The sequence below is a fragment of the Mesoplodon bidens genome (genome assembly GCF_964165515.1).
Source record: "Mesoplodon bidens genome assembly, chromosome: 9".
Taxonomy (NCBI): Eukaryota; Metazoa; Chordata; class Mammalia; order Artiodactyla; family Ziphiidae; genus Mesoplodon; species Mesoplodon bidens.
This window is the reverse complement of record NC_138166.1, coordinates 19,689,375-19,710,968: the sequence shown is the minus strand read 5'-3', so window position 1 is coordinate 19,710,968 and position 21,594 is coordinate 19,689,375. Positions and strand designations below refer to the sequence as shown.

Genomic DNA, 21,594 nt, shown 5'->3' with positions numbered 1-21,594 from the left:
TAAGAACAATAAAAAAATGTATAACTTTGAAATCAACAGATCTAATGGAAAGCAGAAAAGAAGAATCAAAGAAAAAGAAAACACAGTAAATAAAGAATCTAAAGAAAGATGGCAAAAATAAGTCCTAATAGAACAGTAAATATAATAAATATAAATGTGCTATTCTAGCCAATTACAAGTCAGAGACACCCAGATCAGAATAAAAAAGCACACACAAAGAGCTACACTTAAAAAAAGATAAAGGTTGAAAATAAAGAAAAGACAGATCCAGTAAATATGAAGCAGAAGAAAACAGAGAGACTAGCAGCCTTAAATAGTTAAAAAAAAAACCCAACAAAATTCAAGGCAAAGAATAGCACAAGGGGACACAGGCAGATCTGTAATAATAACCTGTAAGAAACTGTAGAGGAAAAAGATGTAAATATCATGAACATTCATGCACTTAGTAATCAGCATCAAGTCTGCAAAGTATAAAACTTACAGAAGCAAAGGTAGAAATAGATGCATCAATTAAAACAAAATTTTTGGCTAGTGATTTTGAGACACTCCATTCAAAAAATGGAAGAGACAGAAAATTAGAATATACAATTTATGTGATTGAACTTAAATACACACACACTCGAGAGAGAGAGGGAGAGAGGATCCTTGCTTTGTGAGTCACCCTATGAACTGAAACTTGTACATATCCAAATTGTGTCCTGTTTTGCATGGTTCCATGGGAACTGTTACCACTGTATATTTATATAACAAAAATATTTATATATAAATATTATATACACGTATATTAAACCTTTGTATATGTTGATATCTATGTATAAGATATCTATATCTCTCTATATATAAGATATTCTCTATCTCTAGATAGATGACAGATAGGTAGATAGAGTGAACCTTATTCACAACAAAAATACACTTTATGATCATACATGGAATATTTATAAACATTGAGCAGGGATAGGTCACAGAAGACGTCTCAAAAAATTTAAAAAATAATCAGTTTGATACAGACCATAATCTCTAACCTCACACAGATGAGGCAACCAAAATGTATGGAAGGGAATATATGTCCTCAGGCACCAGTCTATGGAGATCCTTCAAAGATGCCATTTTAGGAAATTTTAAATCTTAATTTTGCTCTGAGTTATCATCTCTTGATTTGTTGAAATTTAAATGCATGAATGTACTCTAGTTTCATTATGATTTAAATTACTGAGCAAATTCTAGCATGGTATAGGGATAGCATGGTATAGCATGGTATAATAATGATACGATTTATTAAAATGCTAAATTTATAAGAAGGTTTGCGAATTATGCGCATATTATGCCTACTTATTCAATTATATTTTCATAATTTTAATTGCATACTTACTTCATGTTTCAGCAGTTTTAATAAGGGCTCCTTCCAACAGAGTCAAAGGAATGGCTATTAAAAAAAATTGATCATCCTAAAGAGGGTTTTAAGATATTAAAGTCTTTAAAATACTGGAACGTAAAATGAAGAGGTGAAAAATACTTGAATAGATCTGCTCTAATTAATTTAGCATTCTTATGGTTAGACGTCTTAATTGTATTCTTCAATTTATGTATCCTAACCCAGTTATACAATACTGTTCCCTCAGTGTGCTGAATCTTTAACACTAAGTATAGGACTCACAAATAATTAGCTTTTACTTGTCAAATTCAAATAGGCATTACTGAATGAATAATTGCAAAACTATTTCCTAGGAATACTGATGACTAGCAAATCTGCCACTAAGTACTTGTTTTTGACCAAGTCACAAGCTTCTGCCTCTTTACTGACAATTAAGATCTCTTTCCAGGTCCCTGTGGGTATGGTAAGAGGCTTTTGTCTATAACGTACAACCGAAACAACTGAGCACACGTCTAAGGGCCATGGTTAAGCTGAATGAAGCCTGGGAATTAGGGCAATTTGCCATAATGCATCCAGAGACTAGAGCTACCTGACAAGTTAAATCAAGACACATTTATTGATCAACAGGCAGTAAATGCACAGTATCTCATCAATTCCATTCAATGATCCTGAGAACGTTATTTCTCTATTTTGAAGATAAGGAGCCTGAAGTTCTGATGACTACCTGGCTGAGGCCACACATCCAGACAGTGACAGAGTATGATTCTAAGCCAGGTCAAGTTGTCACTGAAACCCCAGGATCTTTCCCCTTTCTGTGTCACTAGGGGAGAGAAAACTTCATCATGCTCCTCCAGTTCAGGAACCACTCCATAAATGAGGGCAACCAGATGCAATCTCACTGTGAAAGTAATGGTAATACTTTTATTGTCCCATTGCTGGGTTCCTGGCTGAAGACAGCACTGGTGACTCGGTGACGGTGTCAGTGAGCAGGGCCACACATCCCCTTCCAAAGCCAGATATCTCATTCACTATGGCAGGAGAAAAGTCACGTTTGTCCGGAGAGCCCTGGAGGGCTGAGCTGAAGGCATCACACACCTGGCCTCATGGGGACATTTAGGTTTTGCCCACTGAGGTGGAATGGCCCATATGTGATATTGCGCCCAGATGTGCCAGGACGTCCTCATGGTCACTGTGGGGTCTGCAGCCAGGGTAGGCAGCTGTGTGGCATTGGGAACCACTGACTTGGCATTTCCTCAATTGTGAAATGACAGATCAGATGAAATCACAGAGCTCTATGATTTGTTCTTTAGCAAGGCACGGCAAATCTGGAAGGTGAGTCACTAAGGACCCACCAACGATGACCTTTTAAGATTCACAGAGAATTTTGGATTCGGAAGTTGCTTTTGAAATGCTCTTCTGCCGAAAGTGTTGGCATTTTGCATTAAATCACTTCACAGTTATATATGTGCAGCTACTGTGAGAAGAACACACTGTCAAATTGAGATTCTCAGAGGATGAACCGTGTTTACTTCTGTCTCAGCCAAAATGTCATGTTAACACCAGATCTTGTTCATTCATGGAGCTTCCGGACACTTCATCCCGCCGACCACCCCTTCCTTCCTCAGACACCCTCTCTCTCGTCTTCTATGACGTGGTCCCCTGGTTCTCATCCTACCTCTCCATCTCGCCCCCATCTCCTTTTTGAGTTCCTCTTCTGCCCCTCTCTCTGATAGGGACCTTCTGGTGCTTTCTTTCTACACTCAATCCACGAGTGAATTCTTCTACTCTCGGGGCCAATTATCCCAGATCTACACCCCAGCCTGGATCTAGGGCTGAGCTCCAGATCCATCCATCCCTTCCCCATGGATGAAGGTATCCACCTTTCCCCTGCCACGCTGTACTCCAGCTGTTCCTTGACTTGAGAAATAAATGCCACTGACACCACTGCAGGAAGGTACAGCTGTGAAGAGCTGCTTCAAAACTAGATCTGGGGCCAAAAATATAATTGCCTAAGGTGCTGAACAAGTAACCATCATCATTAAAGTAGGGATAGGTTGCAAGGAGCCTGTGACAAAACTGAAGGGTGCAGGCTAGTCTAAAGGGGGAAGTTGATGCTTGACCCAGCCCACTAGAGCCACAGGAATTATGGGCTCGGTCAGCCAAACTGAGAGCTTTTGCACAAAAAGCTAGAAAGGTGGACTTCAGCGAGAAATCTCTACTTTTTGAAATACTGACAACTAACCAAATTTAAAACAATATGGACTAAACAAAATGTGCTTGGTGGTCTGTTCTTTTGCAGGCTCTGTTTGAGATTGATGGTACTCAGACACCGATTCCAGAACTATTTTTTAAAGCCAATTAAATATTACCTGTTTGGAAGTCCAATTTAGTTGAGTAACCACTAGTTGTGTAACAATTTCAAAAATTATGTTTTTCCATCTTTACAGTAATGTGTGTATTGTAAATACACTAACCAAACTGATTGCAAAACCTTCAAAAGAGCCAAAGAAATTTCCCTGACAGCTAGTTAGTCAGATTAGAGCCCCTGAATTTTATCATAAAAATGACCCGGGTTGTAAAATACTCATAACAATCCTTTGGTGTCTTTGATAGTCAATGATGTTAAATCTGGTATTGTGTGTCTGAATGTGCAAATGTTTCGTTGTACACACTGAATGCAGAAGGCCTGGCCTCTGTTGAACTTGAACCGCCCCCTCACCCCACCAACAATTACAACCTTCACTTGTGGATTTGCCAGCGTGAATGTGTCAATTTTCACCACATCTGATTCCACCACGTAAAATAGATGAAATACATTTTCAAGTCAATTTCTCTTCATAATTTCAAATTTGTGAGATTTATTTTCTCCAGTCACTCTCCTTTCAGCCAGCACAACTGTTCCTTAGCCTGTGGTGTGCCTGCTCTCACTGTCTGTATCATCCATGATGTTTTTGGAATACAAAGCAGTAAGAATCTTGAAAGAGCAGGTGAAAAGAGGTCTATGATTATGTTGAAAACTAAAGTGAAATTACCCCACATACATGTGCATACCTTGGTTGCGTATACGGTGTTGCTTTGGTCTTACAGACACATGGATTTAAAAACAAGCTTCTCATATTAACTTATTCATAAGCAGAAGAGCTTCTATAGTTGCAAATGGTAATGACATTTGTGTTCAGCCACACCTTGTCCTGCTATCTCATGATTCCTTTCCATTGAATAGAGCTGGCAGGTGAAGCCTCATGTGCGGTCCTCTGTGTGTTAGAATGTGGTGTATAACACGTTTGATTGTGAATTGTGTGTTTTAATGAAATGATTGAGTTTGCTGAAATAGTAAAGCATCCTTAAAAGTGAATTATGAATTAACGTACTTGTTGGATGCCCAAACCACACTGCTAAGACCATTATTTCCGTGGCACTAAGTGCTGTTCTACTCACCAATGAGGTACATGCCAATCCAGTCCCCAGCGTCCACTTCCTCCTTTATGTCCCAGTGGATCACCAGGTCCTGCGAGTGCCCTATGTTGTAGTAGGAGCTGCTGACCATGAGTGTGGAGCGGCTGTCTGAGGTGACCAGGTCGGTGTCGCTGGTGGAGCGGGGGATGGTGACAGCGCCATGAGGGCCGGTCCTAATGGCCATGCTGTGGAACTGGCCCGGGTTGTAGCTGTGGCGGAGGGGCTCCTTGCACCGGCGTCGGTTCTGGGAGTTTCTGGATGGAGATGCCATGGCAGCCAGGCCTAAGAACCTGTTCTGGTACAGATTCTGTCGGGGTAAACAGACAGTCAGCAGGGGCGGGAGATGCCGGCTACACTGTCAGTCACTGTTTTCATAGGGAAGGGAGGATGTGCTGAGGGGAAGCCAGCTGGGACAGAGCAGCCCTTTTAGGAAGATTTGAAATAGACATAGAGCATCTTCCTCGGGACCAATGCTGTAGCTCTGGTTCACGCGGGGAAGGCAAGAACTAAATGCACACTCACCAAGGGGCCGTGCATTTGCGCTCTGCTGGGGTCTCAGCCTCCTCTAGCCTGCTTAGTACTAGAAGGTCAGGAATGTCTGCAGAATGGCCCTGGAGGTGTGACTGCCCCCAATCAAAGTGCCATCTCTTGAGTTCTCCAGCATAAATTCAATTGGATCCAATTTTACCCTTCTTTAGGGTAAATGATGGTTATTACCATTGCACATTTTAGTGACCCCTGCAGCATTCAAGACCCTACACACAGCTCAGAATTAGAGGCAGTCCCTGCTGGGTGAAGCAGTCACTTTTTCTCCATTTACAGCTTTTTCACTCTATAGAATGTCTCTGGACCACCTGAAATTCATATAAGGATCTCAGATATCCTAGTAATCTTCCAACACCACTGTTTTCACTAAAACCCAATCTCAGAGGACCATGTCTCCCTCAGAGCCAATGTTATTGTAGAAAACATTGCATCTGTGGAGGAAAAAATGCATGTTTTTTATTGTTTACAACATGGAGCACTTAAAACTAGCTGAGCTGATGCAGAGCAATGACTCGATTGTTTTGGAGGCAGAAAGCTTTGAGAACATGGGGAAAGGGGCATCCTATGGAATTAGAACAAGGGATTCTTTTTTGAAACAAGCAAGGGTGATTTTGACTTCATCAAAGTATACTACAATTGGGATTTAAATGTACATTTTTGGGGTTCCTGGCTATAAAAGTACATGCTGTTGTACAACAATAAATCTTTTGTTTTCAGGAAGAGAAGATTAAGGCCTTAAAATGTGTTGAATCATGCAGTTTAGATCCCAGAGACTGTAACTAATTATACACATCAATCAAATGCAAGTTATTGACTTTTTGTTTACCAGCCACAAGGAGCAGACCCCAGCACCAGTCTACTCTTCAGATTATATAAGTCTATTTAGCAGTAATTTAGGCCTATACTTTTTCCAACTTCCAAGACCAGGGCATTTGTAAAGAGTCTATTAACCTGATTAAGCACAGCGTTGGCATTTGGAGTCTTGGGCCTTAATGGCCATATGGCGGGCCTATTCATTCATTATCTGAGTCTTTCATTAGGAATTTTTCTAGCCCCACTGGTGGTAACCATGGAATTACTATTGGTGGAAAAGCCAGACTTCAGAAAGCATCTCATCACACTATTGGTACCATATGTCCTATGTTTAAAAAAAAAATGCTCGTCACTGCAACAGTATGAAAATAGATGGACCACGGTGTTTCCTGGAAACCAGTCCACCTCTCAGGAAGACAGGCACAGGCTTGAGCCCAGGAAATACGGACAGCCCAGCCACCTGACAGGCACCCTGCCTTTTCAGGGCAGCTCCAGGAGGATCCCAGTAACCTGACCATCCACCAGGGTGCTTTGTTCAGAGACCTTTGTAAAACCTCCAAAACAAGGAAGGCTGTTGCTAGAGCATAACCTTTCTTCAGTTTACACGTACTTTATGTGCACTAGTAGCATCTTACAGTATTATCATGGAGATTAAAAATGACTACTTGGGATTAAATGAGATAATCAAGTATATCTTATGAGTTAGACCAAACTATGGGCAAATTTGGAGCAGCACCTCCCAGTTTCCAAGCTGTGTATCCCTGGACAACTTACTGGATCTCTCTAGTTCTCTACTTCCTCATCTGTAAATAGGTTGCTGTCAGAATTTAATGAGATAATGCAAGCCAAGCTCTTACTATAGTGAGTGCTCAATAAATAAAAATCTACTACTAAAATATTCAATACTACTGAAACAGAGGTCCTGGGCAGTCAGCCAGGCTCCCTCAATGGCCAAGGGTCTCCTCATGTTGTCCCCAGAGACTCACATTTGAAGTCATTCAACAGCAAACCTACAAATCATTCCTAGTCATGACCCTCCAGGTTTCCTCTTACAAAACTGAAGTTGCAAACATTGAATAGGCTAGCATGTTTGGAAAGGTGTCCTATCTACCAGTTTTTTGATAAATCTTCCTTTTGCTTTTTGGGTAAATAAACCTTTTATTTGTCAGATTACTGCCTGAGTGGGATATTTTTGCATTCATGTTGAGGCTGAGAGATTTTTATCCATGTCGTGTCAGTCAGGGCCTCAAAAAAGACTACAGAGTGCTTTTCTTTTGTTGAAGACACTTCTGCCGTGGTATTATTATTAGAATTCCGTGGAAACCAGACGCTGTCAAATTACACCAGTGAACACTGTCCACATGGTGGGAACAAAAGCATAGAAGGAAACATGAGTCAAGGAAGACATTTGTCAGTAATTTACTAGACTGGAATAATGATATCTGCCTGGTATTGGAAGGGCGGCCTCAATGCCGCTCCTTGAAGACCACACTCCCCTCACCCCACCCCAGCTTTGCCCACATCCTCCCCACTCATTCTTGCAGGCAGGATTTATATTCTGCTTTGAGGTTATGCTCCAGCACCAGCTCTGCTATAACCTCTCCTTACATCCTTTCCCATTCCCAAGAGAGTGGGGCTTTATGCTCCATGATCCCACAGGAATCCCACTGCCCTACAAGGATTCTCATTGATATTATTGCTAGTTGACCTGTCTGTGTTCTTCCCTAAACCATGAAGACCCTGAGGCCAGTGTTTCCTGCTGGAACTGCATGACATCTGGCACACACAGAGAAAAGCGCTAAAAAGTTTAATTCATAGAACTTATTTTATTCAATTATGTCCCTTCTTGTTCCAGAAAGGGCTTAAGATGACTAATACAAATAGATAAGATACAGAACAATGTGATAAGTTAGTAGTAGATGGTGCAGAGGTGAAAAAAATAGAAAAAAGTTACCTAGGAAGAAGGCTAACATCAAACTTTAAGCTGTCGTGTCCTAAACAGGTGTTATTGTCAAATGCTCACAACAGCTGCTTCTGGAATGCAGCAGGCGGATAGTTGGTTCCCAATGCATGGTTCCTTTGTGGCCATGTTTCCCCCAGGTCTTCACACGTGTTTAGTTTATACTATAGACTCATCCGGGTGGAAGAAGCAATTGAATCATTCTCCCTTCACATCTGAATTGTGGAAGATAGATGAGCATCTGTCCTGCTTTTAAATAGCCCTGGACAAAAGACCACTCTCTTCCTAGACAGTGATTCCAATGTTTTACAACCTCAACAACTCTTCTTCATCTCTCAGGCAAATCTTGTCTGACAGGGATCTCCCTTCTTTCTCCAGGCTCTCCCACTTGATGGATGATGAAGAAGTTAACTGTATCATTAAAGTTTTCCCAGTTTTTTCTCCATCTCATCAAGTAATTCAAATGCCCTTTATCTTCTCTTACACTGGTGATAGGTAATAGACATGGATAAGAAAACCACAAGAATATTAGTAACAGTTTCAGTAACATTATAATTGTCTAATTATTGGTTGTAATCAAGGGCACCTAGTTATGGGCTATGCTGGGCCTAGATTTTAATTGACCCTTGAAAAAGTAGGTCCAGTGAGTGAGCCAACGTGTAAGATGCTGGAAACAATCTGATCACATTGTGTTCTGCTTACTAGGAAGTGAGACTCCATGTTCTGGTTTGTTTCCTATTTGTCTCCGAGGATCCAACAATGATGTTTTGTTTACTTGTTTTGCTTTCTGACTTAAATAACTTGTAATTGTGGAAATGTTTTGAATTAAGTGATATGTTCTTTGATTATTTTTTAAATCTTGGAATAGGCCTGTGTGTTTAATCTGTTTAGTATGCATTATAGTATATTAGCAAAAACAAAACCTTCCAGAAGGAGATAGAATCTTAAAAGCAAAAAAAACCCATCACTTCTAGGAAAGGAACAAGTTGCTATGTATATCCTTTTTTTGTTGTTGTTGTTGTTAATTTGAGGAACATAGGGAGACAAAAGATTCGGCTGTGTCAATTTCTAACTGACAGAGTCATTAAAAGCGTTTCTGATTTGGAATATAAAGCTGTGAGTGAGTGCTGTCTCAGAAATGAAAAGAAAGTGGACAGAAGGCATATCTAGAATAGAGAAAGTGATTCTTAAAAATTGCCTCTACACTCAGAAATCAAAAACTGTGAGTGGAAAACATAGGCCCTGAAGGAAACTTCATTAAAGCATACAAGACGAGGTTATAGAAACTGGCATTATTTAGAAGGAGAAAGAACATAAGAGTTATTTGAGTTCATGGACAGATTTAATTTTGAGCAAGTAGCTGCCTGAAGCTTTCTTATCCTACACTCAGATCTTGTTATGCCAACAGGGGGGTAATGGAACTTAAAAAAATTATATAACTTGTCTCTTTCTACAGTGGATTTGAGAAAATTTACAACAAAAGAAATGTACAAGGAAATAGAGAAATATAAACCAGACAAAAATCGGGAAGTAGCAATAAGAAAGAGGGTAATAATATTAGGAGCATTTACTCTATGTAAGGAACTTGGTACATTATCTCATTAAAACCCTATCAATTATCACTCTCCCCATGTTGGTGAGAAACCCAGCTCAGATGGTTAATAAACATTCCCAAGGTCATGCCTCTTGCAGCAGGAAATAGGGATTTGAGCCATTCTGTGTGATTATAAGTGGGCACTGACCGCTTGTAAGCACTCTCTCCAAATTAAAACACAGGAAGATAAAGTTGCAATAATTGAGACTCAGATTCTCCTCTGAGATTCTTGGCAGCCAAAAAGATAAAGGAAAATGTAATTCTCACGATCAGAATATCAGAATGTTTTTCTCCCTCCAAGTTCTTAATAAGATGCTTCATTTTTAACTTTATGTAGGGGACAGACCCTACATGATGTGGTGAACAATATCTTAAAAGAATATCTTTTTCTAAAATCACAAATGTAGTGGCTGATTACTTGGATAAGTCTTTGACAAAAGTTGGGGTCATAATACAAAGAGAGTTTATTAGGGGCTGAACGAATGGGTTCAGATACTGTTGCCTCTGATCACATTCAAAAGTCCCCTTGGCTTATTGCACCACTGATGCCCCAAACCTTCTGCTTTCAACTCTGTTCTCAATCCTGAATCTCCCTCTCTGGCCTTGATGCTGATAAAATAAATTTTCACGTATTGAGGTGGGGGGAAGTCATTCTGGCTTGTACATGAGTTAACTTGAATTTTATGCTAACCAGAACAGCCTGTTTGTGGCCTATCAAACATACATTGTACATCTGCTTTAATTATTAAAGAAAAAGGCATATTGACCAGAAGTAAAGAATGCCCGTGTTAAAATAAAGATTAAATGCCTCCCTTCCTGGATGCCAATGCTGATCCTCCTTCCATGGTAAGACTCCCTTCCCAGGTGCCAAGGCCATACTGACTCTCTGTGTACGTGCTGATCTGTTTTCCTGGAAACCTTGAAGGAATGTATCCCTGACTTGTTTGGTGTTCTTTGTTCTAACAAGACATAAAACTGTGCTGAAAACCATCTCCGGAGCAGTTCCTCAGAGTTGTCTGAGAGGCTGCCTTTTGGGCTATAGTCCTCAGTTTGGCTCATATAAAATTCTTCTCTATTCCTACTAGAGATTGTTTATTGATTATTGTCATTGACAGTGCAAGTAAACCAGAGCCTGACAGACATGCTCTCTCTGCAACTGTCTTGTTAACCACTTCTCATCTGTGTCCCCCCACTAAGACGCAGGCGCCAAGAGAGCGTGGTCCCTGCCTAGTTCCTTTAGGTCTGCATTTCCAGCTAAAGTAGTGCAGGGCAAGGATGCAGTGAATGTTCAGTGAATGAATGAATGAGTGGGCGTGTGTGGGATGCAGGCTGGAGTGTGCCCGCCTCCTCTGTCTCGGGGTCACCATGTGATGCTCTGTTCCCTAACCTCAGGAACCCATCTCAGTGCCTCTTTTGGCTCAAGCACATGACTTCGGTGCCCAGAATCCCCTGAGTTACCAGTTCCCGAATGACACTGGTCAGAAGGGAGAGTTGAGGAGAAGGTGTAATACCGCCCCTGGTTGGTCCCCTTCTCTGCCTCACATCCTGAGATCTGAGACCCGTCCGTACATTCCTATCTCTGCTGTTGTGAGTGAGACTGTGGGACAGAGGTCGGTGTGAGGGGCTGAGGTGACCCCACCAGATGGCTGTGTACGTCTCAGGAGGAGAGTGGGAGGCGCCTATGATAGCATCATCTCTGTCCAACTCTTCAGCTCCTGGGCACCCGTCCCTGACACTGTGCCTCCAAACCGTGCTTTTAGCCTCAAAGCCATGTGTTGAAAACCCTGTCTTTTATGCTGGCCATTGTGCACAAGAGTATCGTGGAGTTACATAAACTAAATTGTGTGGGCTCCTTTTCTTTGAAGGAGAAACAGAATCCCACACATTGCTGGCTGAAAGGGAACATTAGGCAGAGAAAAATTTAATAAGCAAAGCAAGCCAAGCCAGGGAATATCCGCCTAGGAAGTCAGGATTTAAAAGACATGGGACTTGTTAAAATGACAGTCAACACATTATTTTAGGAACACATAGAGCCTTCTCACTGAGGACCAAGTCCCCCAGTACGTCTATTAGAGTTGCTCACTTCCCTTGGGCCCCACTTCCCTTGGGCCCCACTTACGGGGAGGAAAGTCTTTGTTTGTGGGTCAGATGACTTCTCTCTGCTCACACCTAAGAGCACCTAAGGGGGTGGGCAGGGCGCCCTGCCAGGCTTTGTTGGGTGGGTGCCTTTCACCGCTGTGGTCAAGTCTGGAATTTCTTGGTGAAGCTCTGGGTCACTCTGGAGGTTTATGCCTGGAGGTGTTCAAGAACCAAGTTGTCAAAATCTGGGCAGTTTGTACAGCCAGAACAGTGGGCAGGGGCTGGAGTTGAGGGGAGATAGGAAGGTGGGAGGTAGGGGGGCCTTCCCATGTTTTTTAGGAGAAAGCCCCGATCCCTAGCATCTCCTTCTGTTCTACGTTGAAAGGAAAGGTCCTTGAAAGTGGTATTCCTGTGTGGTGTGTGTGTGTGTGTGTGTGTGTGCGTGTGTTTGTGAGAGACAGACAGACAGATGACAGAGAATGAATGGGCACGCCCAGATATGAAAAAGGTCCTGTCTTTCCCTTTTCAATGTTAAAGAGGTCTGTTTCTTCCTCAAGAGGGTCCCATCCTGATGGATGTTGGTAAAGTTCCTTCTTTACCTATTGACACTTGCAGGAGAAAGGGAAATACTTTCATCTCCCAGAACCACAGTGATGGTCAGGCCAGGTCAGGGCACCCAAGCTCTCAGGGACCCTGCTGACCACTAGGGAGGCCCCTGGTGGGAGTGCAGGGGAGCGGAACGTCTGCGTGTCACCAGTGTCCTCCTCCTGGCATCCAGCACTGGGCAGCCATGAGGAACATCCTGACCCCCAGCAGCTCCGCTCCCGGAACTCAGCAAGGTTCCAGGACACTGGGGTGATGGAGTCGCTCCCATACCCAGGGCGCCTGCTTGGTGACAGTCCTGTCTCCCAAACCCAACCCAAAAAACACAGTCATGCAGACTCCCAGAGTGAGTCGTGGGAGGTCCTGCCCAGCCCTGCTCCTGCCCGCTAGAAGCAGAGGCCCCCCAAAGGGCAGCATCAGCACCGACCACAGCAAGTGAGCAGCAGAGTCTCGAGGGAACCCGAGGCCCATGGCCTGCCTCCCTCAGCAGGGACATCGGGCTTGTGGAGAACGTGAGGCACCGTGTGTTTCCCTCCTATTTTCAGGATCCTGATCAGATTTGCCAGCTAATCGGTAATGCGGCCAGACAATGAATACAGCTGTAAGAAGGACCTTTCAGGAGGATTTCAAATGAGGGGCTAAGTTTGCATGCGTATTGGACTTAATACTGAAAAGTAAGTGATTATCTGTTGTGGAGGTTCGGGGTGCTATACAGATGCTTTCTTTTTTTTTTTTTTTTTTTTGCGATATGCGGGCCTCTCACTGCTGTGGCCTCTCCCGTTGCGGAGCACAGGCTCCGGACGCGCAGGCTCAGCGGCCATGGCTCACGGGCCCAGCTGCTCTGCGGCATGTGGGATCTTCCCGGACCGGGGCACGAACCCGTGTCCCCTGCATCGGCAGGCGGACTCTCAACCACTGCGCCACCAGGGAAGCCCCAGATGCTTTCTTTTAAATTCTTCCGCCCCCTGGAAGGTTGGACCCAGCATAGTTGGGTGGATTTTTCAGTAAACTCTTGGTTTTCTTCTCCCTTCCTTTATCCCGTTCAACGAGCAAATGTTTATTGAGCCATTAGTATGTAACAGACGCTGTGCTCAGTATTGAGTACGGAGGAGACATGAATTAAACGGTGCTCTCTCCTCAAAGGGTCCTGTGCAGGAGGCGCACATCTAGGCAGTCCACTATGACACAGTGGCCAGGGCAGTGACGGGAGCGGCGGCAAGGTCCCGCTTGGGAGGGAGACAGATGCTGGCAAGGACTTCCCAGGTGGCGGAACAGCGAAGCAGTATTTGGAAGGAGGGGTAGGAAGGTTGCCAGCTGGGCAAGGGCAGAGGGTGATCCAATTCAGGCAGAGGGAACTCGGTGTGTAAAGGCACAGCTTTACAGAAAAGCATGGTGTGCTCCTGGGCTGAGCAGAGCTTCTCCCAGCTGCCTGCCAGAGAATCAGGCAGCACAGCTGGAAGAGTGGGAGGCGGGTCTCCCACACCACACAAGACAAAGGACCTCCTCCCTTGGAGGATGGGGAGCCACAGGAGAGAGTTGATCTGGGAAACACAACAATTCGCTCACCTTAGAAGCATCACCCTGCAGCAATGAGGAGGAGCGCAAGAAGCCTGCTGTGTCTGGGGGAGCTCGTGCTAAAGCAACTCTGAAAGTCAAGTCCATGTGGAGGGAGAAGCTGCACCAGTCAGATGGTCCCTGAAGTCTAAACCCTCAGTACCATCTGCAATGTAGGCACTAAGTCGCATTGTGAGAGGAGGAGAAGTAAAGGAACAACATACATCCTGGGTTCTTGAAAGGGTGTGTAAATGAAGGGCAATCTGAAGGCACAGTCATGGAGACCTTGGAGGTACCACACATGGCCTGTTTCTACTGGGATCTCACCACCGTTGCCGTCATCCTGGAGTACGGCAGTGTCACGTACCATGCAGCGCATTCTAAGACAAATGGCACTTGTGCCTCATTTCACTGTTAGAAAACTTTGCATCACTTAGTAGCATGCGTTCCAGAATACTCTGCTTCTCAGAACTAATTGGGAGAAGTACATTTCAGGATTTTTGCACTCTTCATTTGCAAAGCTTGCCCAACACATCAATACAGAGTGAATTAGACCAACTTTGTGGAACATATTGTATTTGTAACCTTATCTTGCCATAGGATTCAGTACAAAGGCTATCCTTCCTGGTTATATAGCAAAGTAATGTTACCAGTGGTGACCAGAGCCAATTAATATGTATGTTAACACACATGAATACTTACAATGTGATCTGTACCACACTGGGAATGAGGCTTTGGTCTAGCTTCTATCTAGTGCTAAGAAAGATGCATGAGCAATAATTTCAGCACAGGGTGACAAACCAACAAGTTTGGGAAGATACAAAGGATAGGGAGAGAACTACTCATTTTGTCTGATGAGGAAGGAAATTAAGACTTTAGGGAGAAGTGGAGAAGGTATATTTTAGGCAGAAGGGATATATGCAAAGGCATGAGAGTTATAAAGCCCATCCACGCGTGTTCAGGGGACAGGAAGAAGACCAGTGTGTCAGAGGCAGGATGCTTGGGGCAGGAGCAGTGGGAGGGATGAGGCTGGAGTAGAGACAAGACTGATTTAAAGGCCCTGTATGCCAAAGTAAGGAGAGGGGCATTTCTTCTGGGGAGAGTGAGCCCTTCTGAAGATAGGAGAAGATCCAGTAGCAGGGTCACCTACATTGTGCTTCCACAAATGCTGTGAAAATGCTACTGAACAACTTTCTTCAGGAGCAACTTACTAGAAGTTTCTGCCAAGCTACTAGGGGAAGCTACTGGGAGGGTGGATGGATATTGCACAGCTGTCACCGCAGGAGTACGGGAGGTTGTCAGCACTTCCTTTTTCAGATCACCTATCAGGACAAAGGAAGGCACCATCTTGGACTCCAGCTCTAACAAAGGTGCCAGTCACTAGGACCATGGACCATAAAGACCCATTATCAGGACACAGAGGAACTGAACTAGCAGCAGCACTTTGCTTCTGTTATCAACATGCCCAGGAAGAACACATCCAGACCTGATATAAATTCAATACCTAAGACCACATTTGGAAGACAACTCAGGGCAGAAATGAAGAGGAAAACATAAATAGCATTTGGCAATATAAATGAAATGCATCTGGTCTCTCTTTATTTCTGTTTCATATCCCTCCCTCTGCCTTGAGAAGTGAAAAAGGCAGTTCATATCCTGGATAATACATTCCTTCCCAAGTTCCTTCCTTGTCATTCCTGTGGCCACTTCTGTGATATTTGTAGCCCACATTACTCAATTCCAATTCTAGCTGTCACTCATTCTCTTATCCACTGCACGCTGCACCAACTCAGCACCGAGGCTATAAGATGAGGACCAGCAGAGATGGCTTAAATCAAGGGTTATCTGTGGAAGAAGAAGGAAATAAGAGACAGCTGGTGCTATTAAAAACGAATTAGGTGATGAAATGATAGGGAGGAAAATCAACCCAGCGGAGAAAAGAAACTTAGCTACTACCTTTTAAACATGCTCACGTCACACTTGCTACTGAAATTCTTTTTTTTTTTTCGCTACTGAAATTCTTGAACAGCCTTCACAGAAAGTCCCTTCTGACTTTTGTCATACCAATCAATCTTTTGGATTTTTCAGAACTAAAGAGAAGGGACAATCAATCGAGGCAGCTTGGAGCCTTTGAACTCATGGGCAAGAGCTGTAGTCTGCTGGGGATTTTAGAGAGTATTTTCAGTTTTACAGACTACAGAAAAGGAATGATTTTCTCATAGTCATCTCTTTCGCTTGGATGCCTGAGACCATCACCTGTGCTTGCCTGTGATACAGAAAAGATGCAGCTGCCACAATGAATGACACACGCCACTGCCTGTCCCACCAGTTCCTGGGGGAATCTTTGCTCAATAGTATGGTATGGGTTTACATAAAATTTAATACAAGTTAATTAGACTCTCTATAGCCATCACCAGAAGGCAAACTAGATGATTATCAACTGGCTAAGACAGTTTTCACTCTGAAGCTGATGCCTAGAAGTCGAGGGTCTCAATGATATGGTAATATATTCCAGGGCACTCACTGCCATTTCAATTACTTAAAAGACAAGCCTCCTACACCGGGACAAATAGAAACTCAGAAGTCTCAATGATCTAGATATTTTAGAATTTTTTTTCGTTTGAGGCTGGAATTAATTATTCAGATAACATCTCTAATTTTCCATTTTCCCTTGCAGGCAGAAAACATCAGAGGTGAAAGTTTTGTATCCTTCCAGGGATGTGGGAGCAGCAGACACAGCTCTCACTTCGTGGGGCGACAGCGACAGAGAATCTGTCATCTGCCTGGGTTGCCATTCAAACTGCTCATTAAGCTTTTGTGCAAAGACCCAAGAGACAGCGGAATTAAAAGGAAAATGAAAAAATGAAGTAATTCAGGTTTCTGAAAGGCTGTTCAAGACGAAACATTAGTTCTGAGGAAGAAAGCACCACATGGTAAACATTAGTTCTGAGGAAGAAAGACTCATGGTAATGAGTCTTAAATGCATCCATTTCCAAGATTTTAGCTTTGTTCTTTGCAGGCAACAGTCTCAGCCGCACTAGTCCTGGGAAGATGACACACTCCATGTCAGCAGCTTAATTATGACCCACCCATCAGAGGTCGGCATTTTACTCTTCATTAAAATTACTCCAAGGTCGTTAAAGCCACATGTCAGTGTGGCATTTAACTGCTAACACTGCATTTCCCAGACCATCTTCATTTATTTATTCATTCAGTCAACAAATGAACGTGTCAAACACTGGAAAATGAATCAGAGTATAACTATGCCTTATATCTGCCCTGGAAAGCCAGGTCACACTCGTATGAAAAACTAACAACAGCCCAGGGTATTCTCTGGAGTCTTATCTCCCCAGCTGCCAAAGTAAGCATTGCCAAGAAGAAACACAAATGCAGGGCCGGAGTAGGATGGGTCTTCCTGACAGGGAGAATGGTGCCTGCCCAAACATAATATAGAGGATCCAGGACACGTACTTTAAGTCCTACCCAATTTAGGTTTTTAAGAAAAATACTGCAATCACCGCTTTCTAGTGACTCTATTTTATATGTGTTTCAATGGACATGTTATCAACACATTGAAAAAGGATGCTTAGAGCCAAACCAAATGTAGCTACCTCATGTAGCTCAGAAAATACTTCTCTGTCTTGGGATACCCATCGAAATCTGGGTAGCAATTGTCATTTTTACCTATAGGGCAGGGGGAGGCATGGGAAGGATCCTTGCTGGGACTGGTGACTAGAAAGCCTTGCAAACCATTTTGGTGAATGGTTCCTTCTGCGTATTTTCTGAGCCATCTCTCTTCTTGGCTGCCACATCAGCACTATCCCTAGAGAATACTGGCCACACACAGCAAAGGGAGACCGATTCCACATAGCCTCCATTTTACAGGATGCAAAAACCATCTGAAAGATGATAAAAAGCAGTCTCTATAATTAATGTTTCCATCTGCTGATTAGGAAGTGTCAGAAATAAACAAAAGTAATTGTGGCATTTTGACAAGGACTTGAATACCAGGACTGAACTGTGCCCTTGCTTTGATCGTATATGGTTCAATTCTGTTTAACAATATCCACTGAATATCTAGTCTTTGCAAAGCTCTGGGCTAGCTGTTTAACACATGATCCCTGGTCAATATAACTGAGGCAGTAAAAGCTGACTGTATGAGAAGAAAACAAAACTAAAAATAAAACAAATGGCCTGACTTCATAGAGATTCTAACTCAGCAGACCGGGGTGGGGGTCAGACAACTGTAATTTAACCAGCCCCCAAAAGGGTCCAACACTGTCTCTAATGGGTGGTGGTCACAGAAAGCTGCAAAGAGGAGGTGGCCATTGGGATATTTTAACAACTGTGCATTAAGTGCCTTGAAGGCATGCATCAGACTTGGGGAGGCAGGGGATGCAGAAGATGCAGAAGGAGGCGGTTTCCAGCCAGAGGCAGAGCTACAGAGGCTGCCAAGTACACCCTGAAGGCTGCTCTTTAGAGGTGCCAGGAAGAACCTTGGAACGGTTCGTTTCTAAATGAATTCACCAGCCTCGGTTCACATCCGGGCTCATTTCTCAATCTGGAGTGGTCGAAAGGGCCATAAACCTGTCAAGTGAAAGTGACATGGAAAAGTTTGCTCTGGACCTGAGAGCACCAGCAGTGGAGGAAAGCAGAGACTGTCCCTAGCACTTCTTTTAGCTGGAATCGCCCCACCTCAGATTCAGGCTGCGTTGCTGACCTCAGAGCTGAACATTTGGGTGTGTCTTGTAAGGGCCGCAGACCTTGCCTTCACCACTCGGCAGACACTGCCACAGCCTTTCCTGGGCATCAAGAAAAGTCAAGCCATATTCTGCAAATTCCAAGGACCTGAGGGAGTCCAGAGTTGGGACTTTTGAGTATAAAAATGATACATGCTAACATGTTGAAAAATACACAAAAATTAAAAATTAAATTTAATTAAACTTAAATTAAAAATTAAAAAATATTAACACCCCCATAACCATGCCACTCAGAGGCTGCCAGAGTGGTCATCTGCCAATATTTCCTTCCATTTCTCTTTACGCATTTTGTTAGATAACTGAGACCACACATTTTTATATTCTGCTTTTTTTTTTAAACATCTTTATTGGAGTATAATTGCTTTACATTGTTGTGTTAGTTGCTGCTGTATAACAAAGTGAATCAGCTATGCATATACATATATCCCCATATCCCCTCCCTCTTGTGTCTCCCTCCCACCCTCCCTATCCCACCCCTCTAGGTGATCACAAAGCACCAAGCTGATCTCCCTGTGCTATGCGGCTGCTTCCCACTAGCTATCTATTTTACATTTGGTAGTGTATATATGTCCATGCCACTCTCTCACTTCGTCTCAGCTTACCCTTCCCCCTCCCCATATCCTCAAGTCCATTCTCTATGTCTGTGTCTTTATTCCTGCCCTACCCTTAGGTTCTTCAGAACCTTTTTTTTTTTTTTTAGATTCCATATATATGTGTTAGCATACAGTATTTGTTTTACTCTTTCTGATTTACTTCACTCTGTATGACAGACTCTAGGTCCAACCACCTCACTACAAATAACTAACTCAATTTCATTTCTTTTTATGGCTGAGTAATATTCCATTGTATATATGTGCCACATCTTCTTTATCCATTCATCTGTCAATGGACACTTAGGTTGCTTCCATGTCCTGGCTATTGTAAATAGGGCTTCAATGAACATTGTGGTACATGACTCTTCTTGAATTATGGTTTTCTCAGGGTATATGCCCAGTAGTGGGATTGTTGGGTCCTACGGTAGTTCTATTTTTAGTTTTTAAGGAACCTCCATACCGTTCTCCATAGTGACTGTACCAATTTACATTCCCACCAACAGTGCAAGAGGGTTCCCTTTTCTCCACACCCTCTCCAGCATTTGTTGTTTGTAGATTTTTGAGGATGGCCATTCTGACTGGTGTGAGGTGATACCTCATTGTACTTTTGATTTGCATTTCTCTAATGATTAATGATATTGAGCATCCTTTCATGTGTTTGTTGGCCATCTGTATGTCTTCTTTGGAAAAATGTCTGTTGAGGCCTTCTGCCCATTTTTGGTTTGGGTTGTTTGGTTTTTTGACATTGAGCTGCATGAGCTGCTTGTGTATTTTGGAGATTAATCCTTTGTCAGTTGCTTCACTTGCAAATATTTTTGCCATTCTGAGGGTTGTCTTTTCATTTTTTTAATGGTTTCCTTTGCTGTGCAAAAGCTTTTAAGTTTCATTAGGTGCCATTTGTTTATTTTTGTTTTTTTTTCCATTTCTCTAGGAAGTGGGTCAAAAAGGATCTTGCTGTGATTTATGTCATAGAGTGTTCTGCCTATGTTTTCCTCTAAGAGTTTGATAGTGTCTGGCCTTACATTTAGGTCTTTAATCCATTTTGAGTTTATTTTTGTGTATGGTGTTAGGGAGTTTCTAATTTCATTCTTTTACATGTAGCTGTCCAGTTTTCCCAGCACCACTTATTGAAGAGACTGTCTTTCTCCACTGTATGTTCTTGCCTCCTTTATCAAAGATAAGGAGACCATATGTGCGTGGGTTTATCTCTGGGCTTTCTATCCTGTTCCATTGATCTATATTTCTGTTTTTCTGCCAGCACCACACTGTCTTGATTACTGTAGCTTTGTTGTATAGTCTGAAGTCCGGAAGCCTGATTCCTCTAGCTCTGTTTTTCTTTCTCAAGATTGCTTTGGCTATTTGGGGTCTTTTGTGTTTCCATACAAATTGTGAAATTTTTTGTTCTAGTTTTGTGAAAAATGCCATTGGTAGTTTGATAAGGATTGCACTGAATCTGTACATTGCTTTGGTTAGTAGAGTCATTTTCACAATGTTGATTCTTCCGATCCAAGAACACGGTATATCTCTCCATCTGTTTGTATCAGCTTTAATTTCTTTCATCAGAGTCTTATAGTTTCTGCATACAGGTCTTTTGTCTCCTTAGGTAGGTTAAATCCTAGGTATTTTATTCTTTTTGTTGCATTGGTAAATGGGAGTGTTTCCTTAATTTCTCTTTCATATTTTTCATTATTAGTGTATAGGAATGTAAGAGAATTCTGCACATTAATTTTGTATCATGTTACTTTACCAAATTCATTGATTAGCTCTAGTAGCTTTCTGGTAGCATCTTTAGGATTCTCTATGTATAGTATCATGTCATCTGCAAACAGTGACAGTTTTGCTTCTTCTTTTCTGATTTGGATTCCTTGTATTTCTTTTTCTTCTCTGATTGCTGTAGCTAAAACATCCAAAACTATGTTGAATAATAGTGATGAGAGTGGGCAACCTTGTCTTGTTCCTCCTCTTAGTGGAAATGGTTTCAGTTTTTCACCATTGAGAACAACGTTGGCTGTGGGTTTGTCATATATGGCCTTTATTATGTTGAGGAAAGTTCCCTCTATGCCTAGTTTCTGGAGGGTTTGATTTTTTATCATAAATGGGTGTTGAATTTTGTTGAAAGCTTTTTCTGCATCTATTGAGATGATCATATGGTTTTTTATCCTTCAATTTGTTAATATGTTGTATCAAATTGGTTGACTTGCATATATTGAAGAATCCTTGCATTCGTGGGATAAACCCCACTTGATCATGGTGTATGATCCTTT

The 21,594-nt window shown here is 42.6% G+C and overlaps 1 protein-coding gene across 3 annotated transcripts in view; it reads right to left on the bottom strand.

Annotated features, from left to right (window-relative positions):
* The window catches only part of HECW1 (HECT, C2 and WW domain containing E3 ubiquitin protein ligase 1), a gene marked incomplete at both ends in the record, with an annotated part of 546,121 nt that overhangs the window by 243,478 nt on the left and 281,049 nt on the right, over positions 1–21,594 (bottom strand). For all 3 annotated transcript variants that reach the window (XM_081244601.1, XM_081244600.1, XM_081244602.1), the window contains one exon: positions 4,811–5,135. In XM_081244601.1, the coding sequence (XP_081100727.1) occupies positions 4,811–5,135 (325 nt within the window). The remainder of the gene's footprint in view (positions 1–4,810; positions 5,136–21,594) is intronic.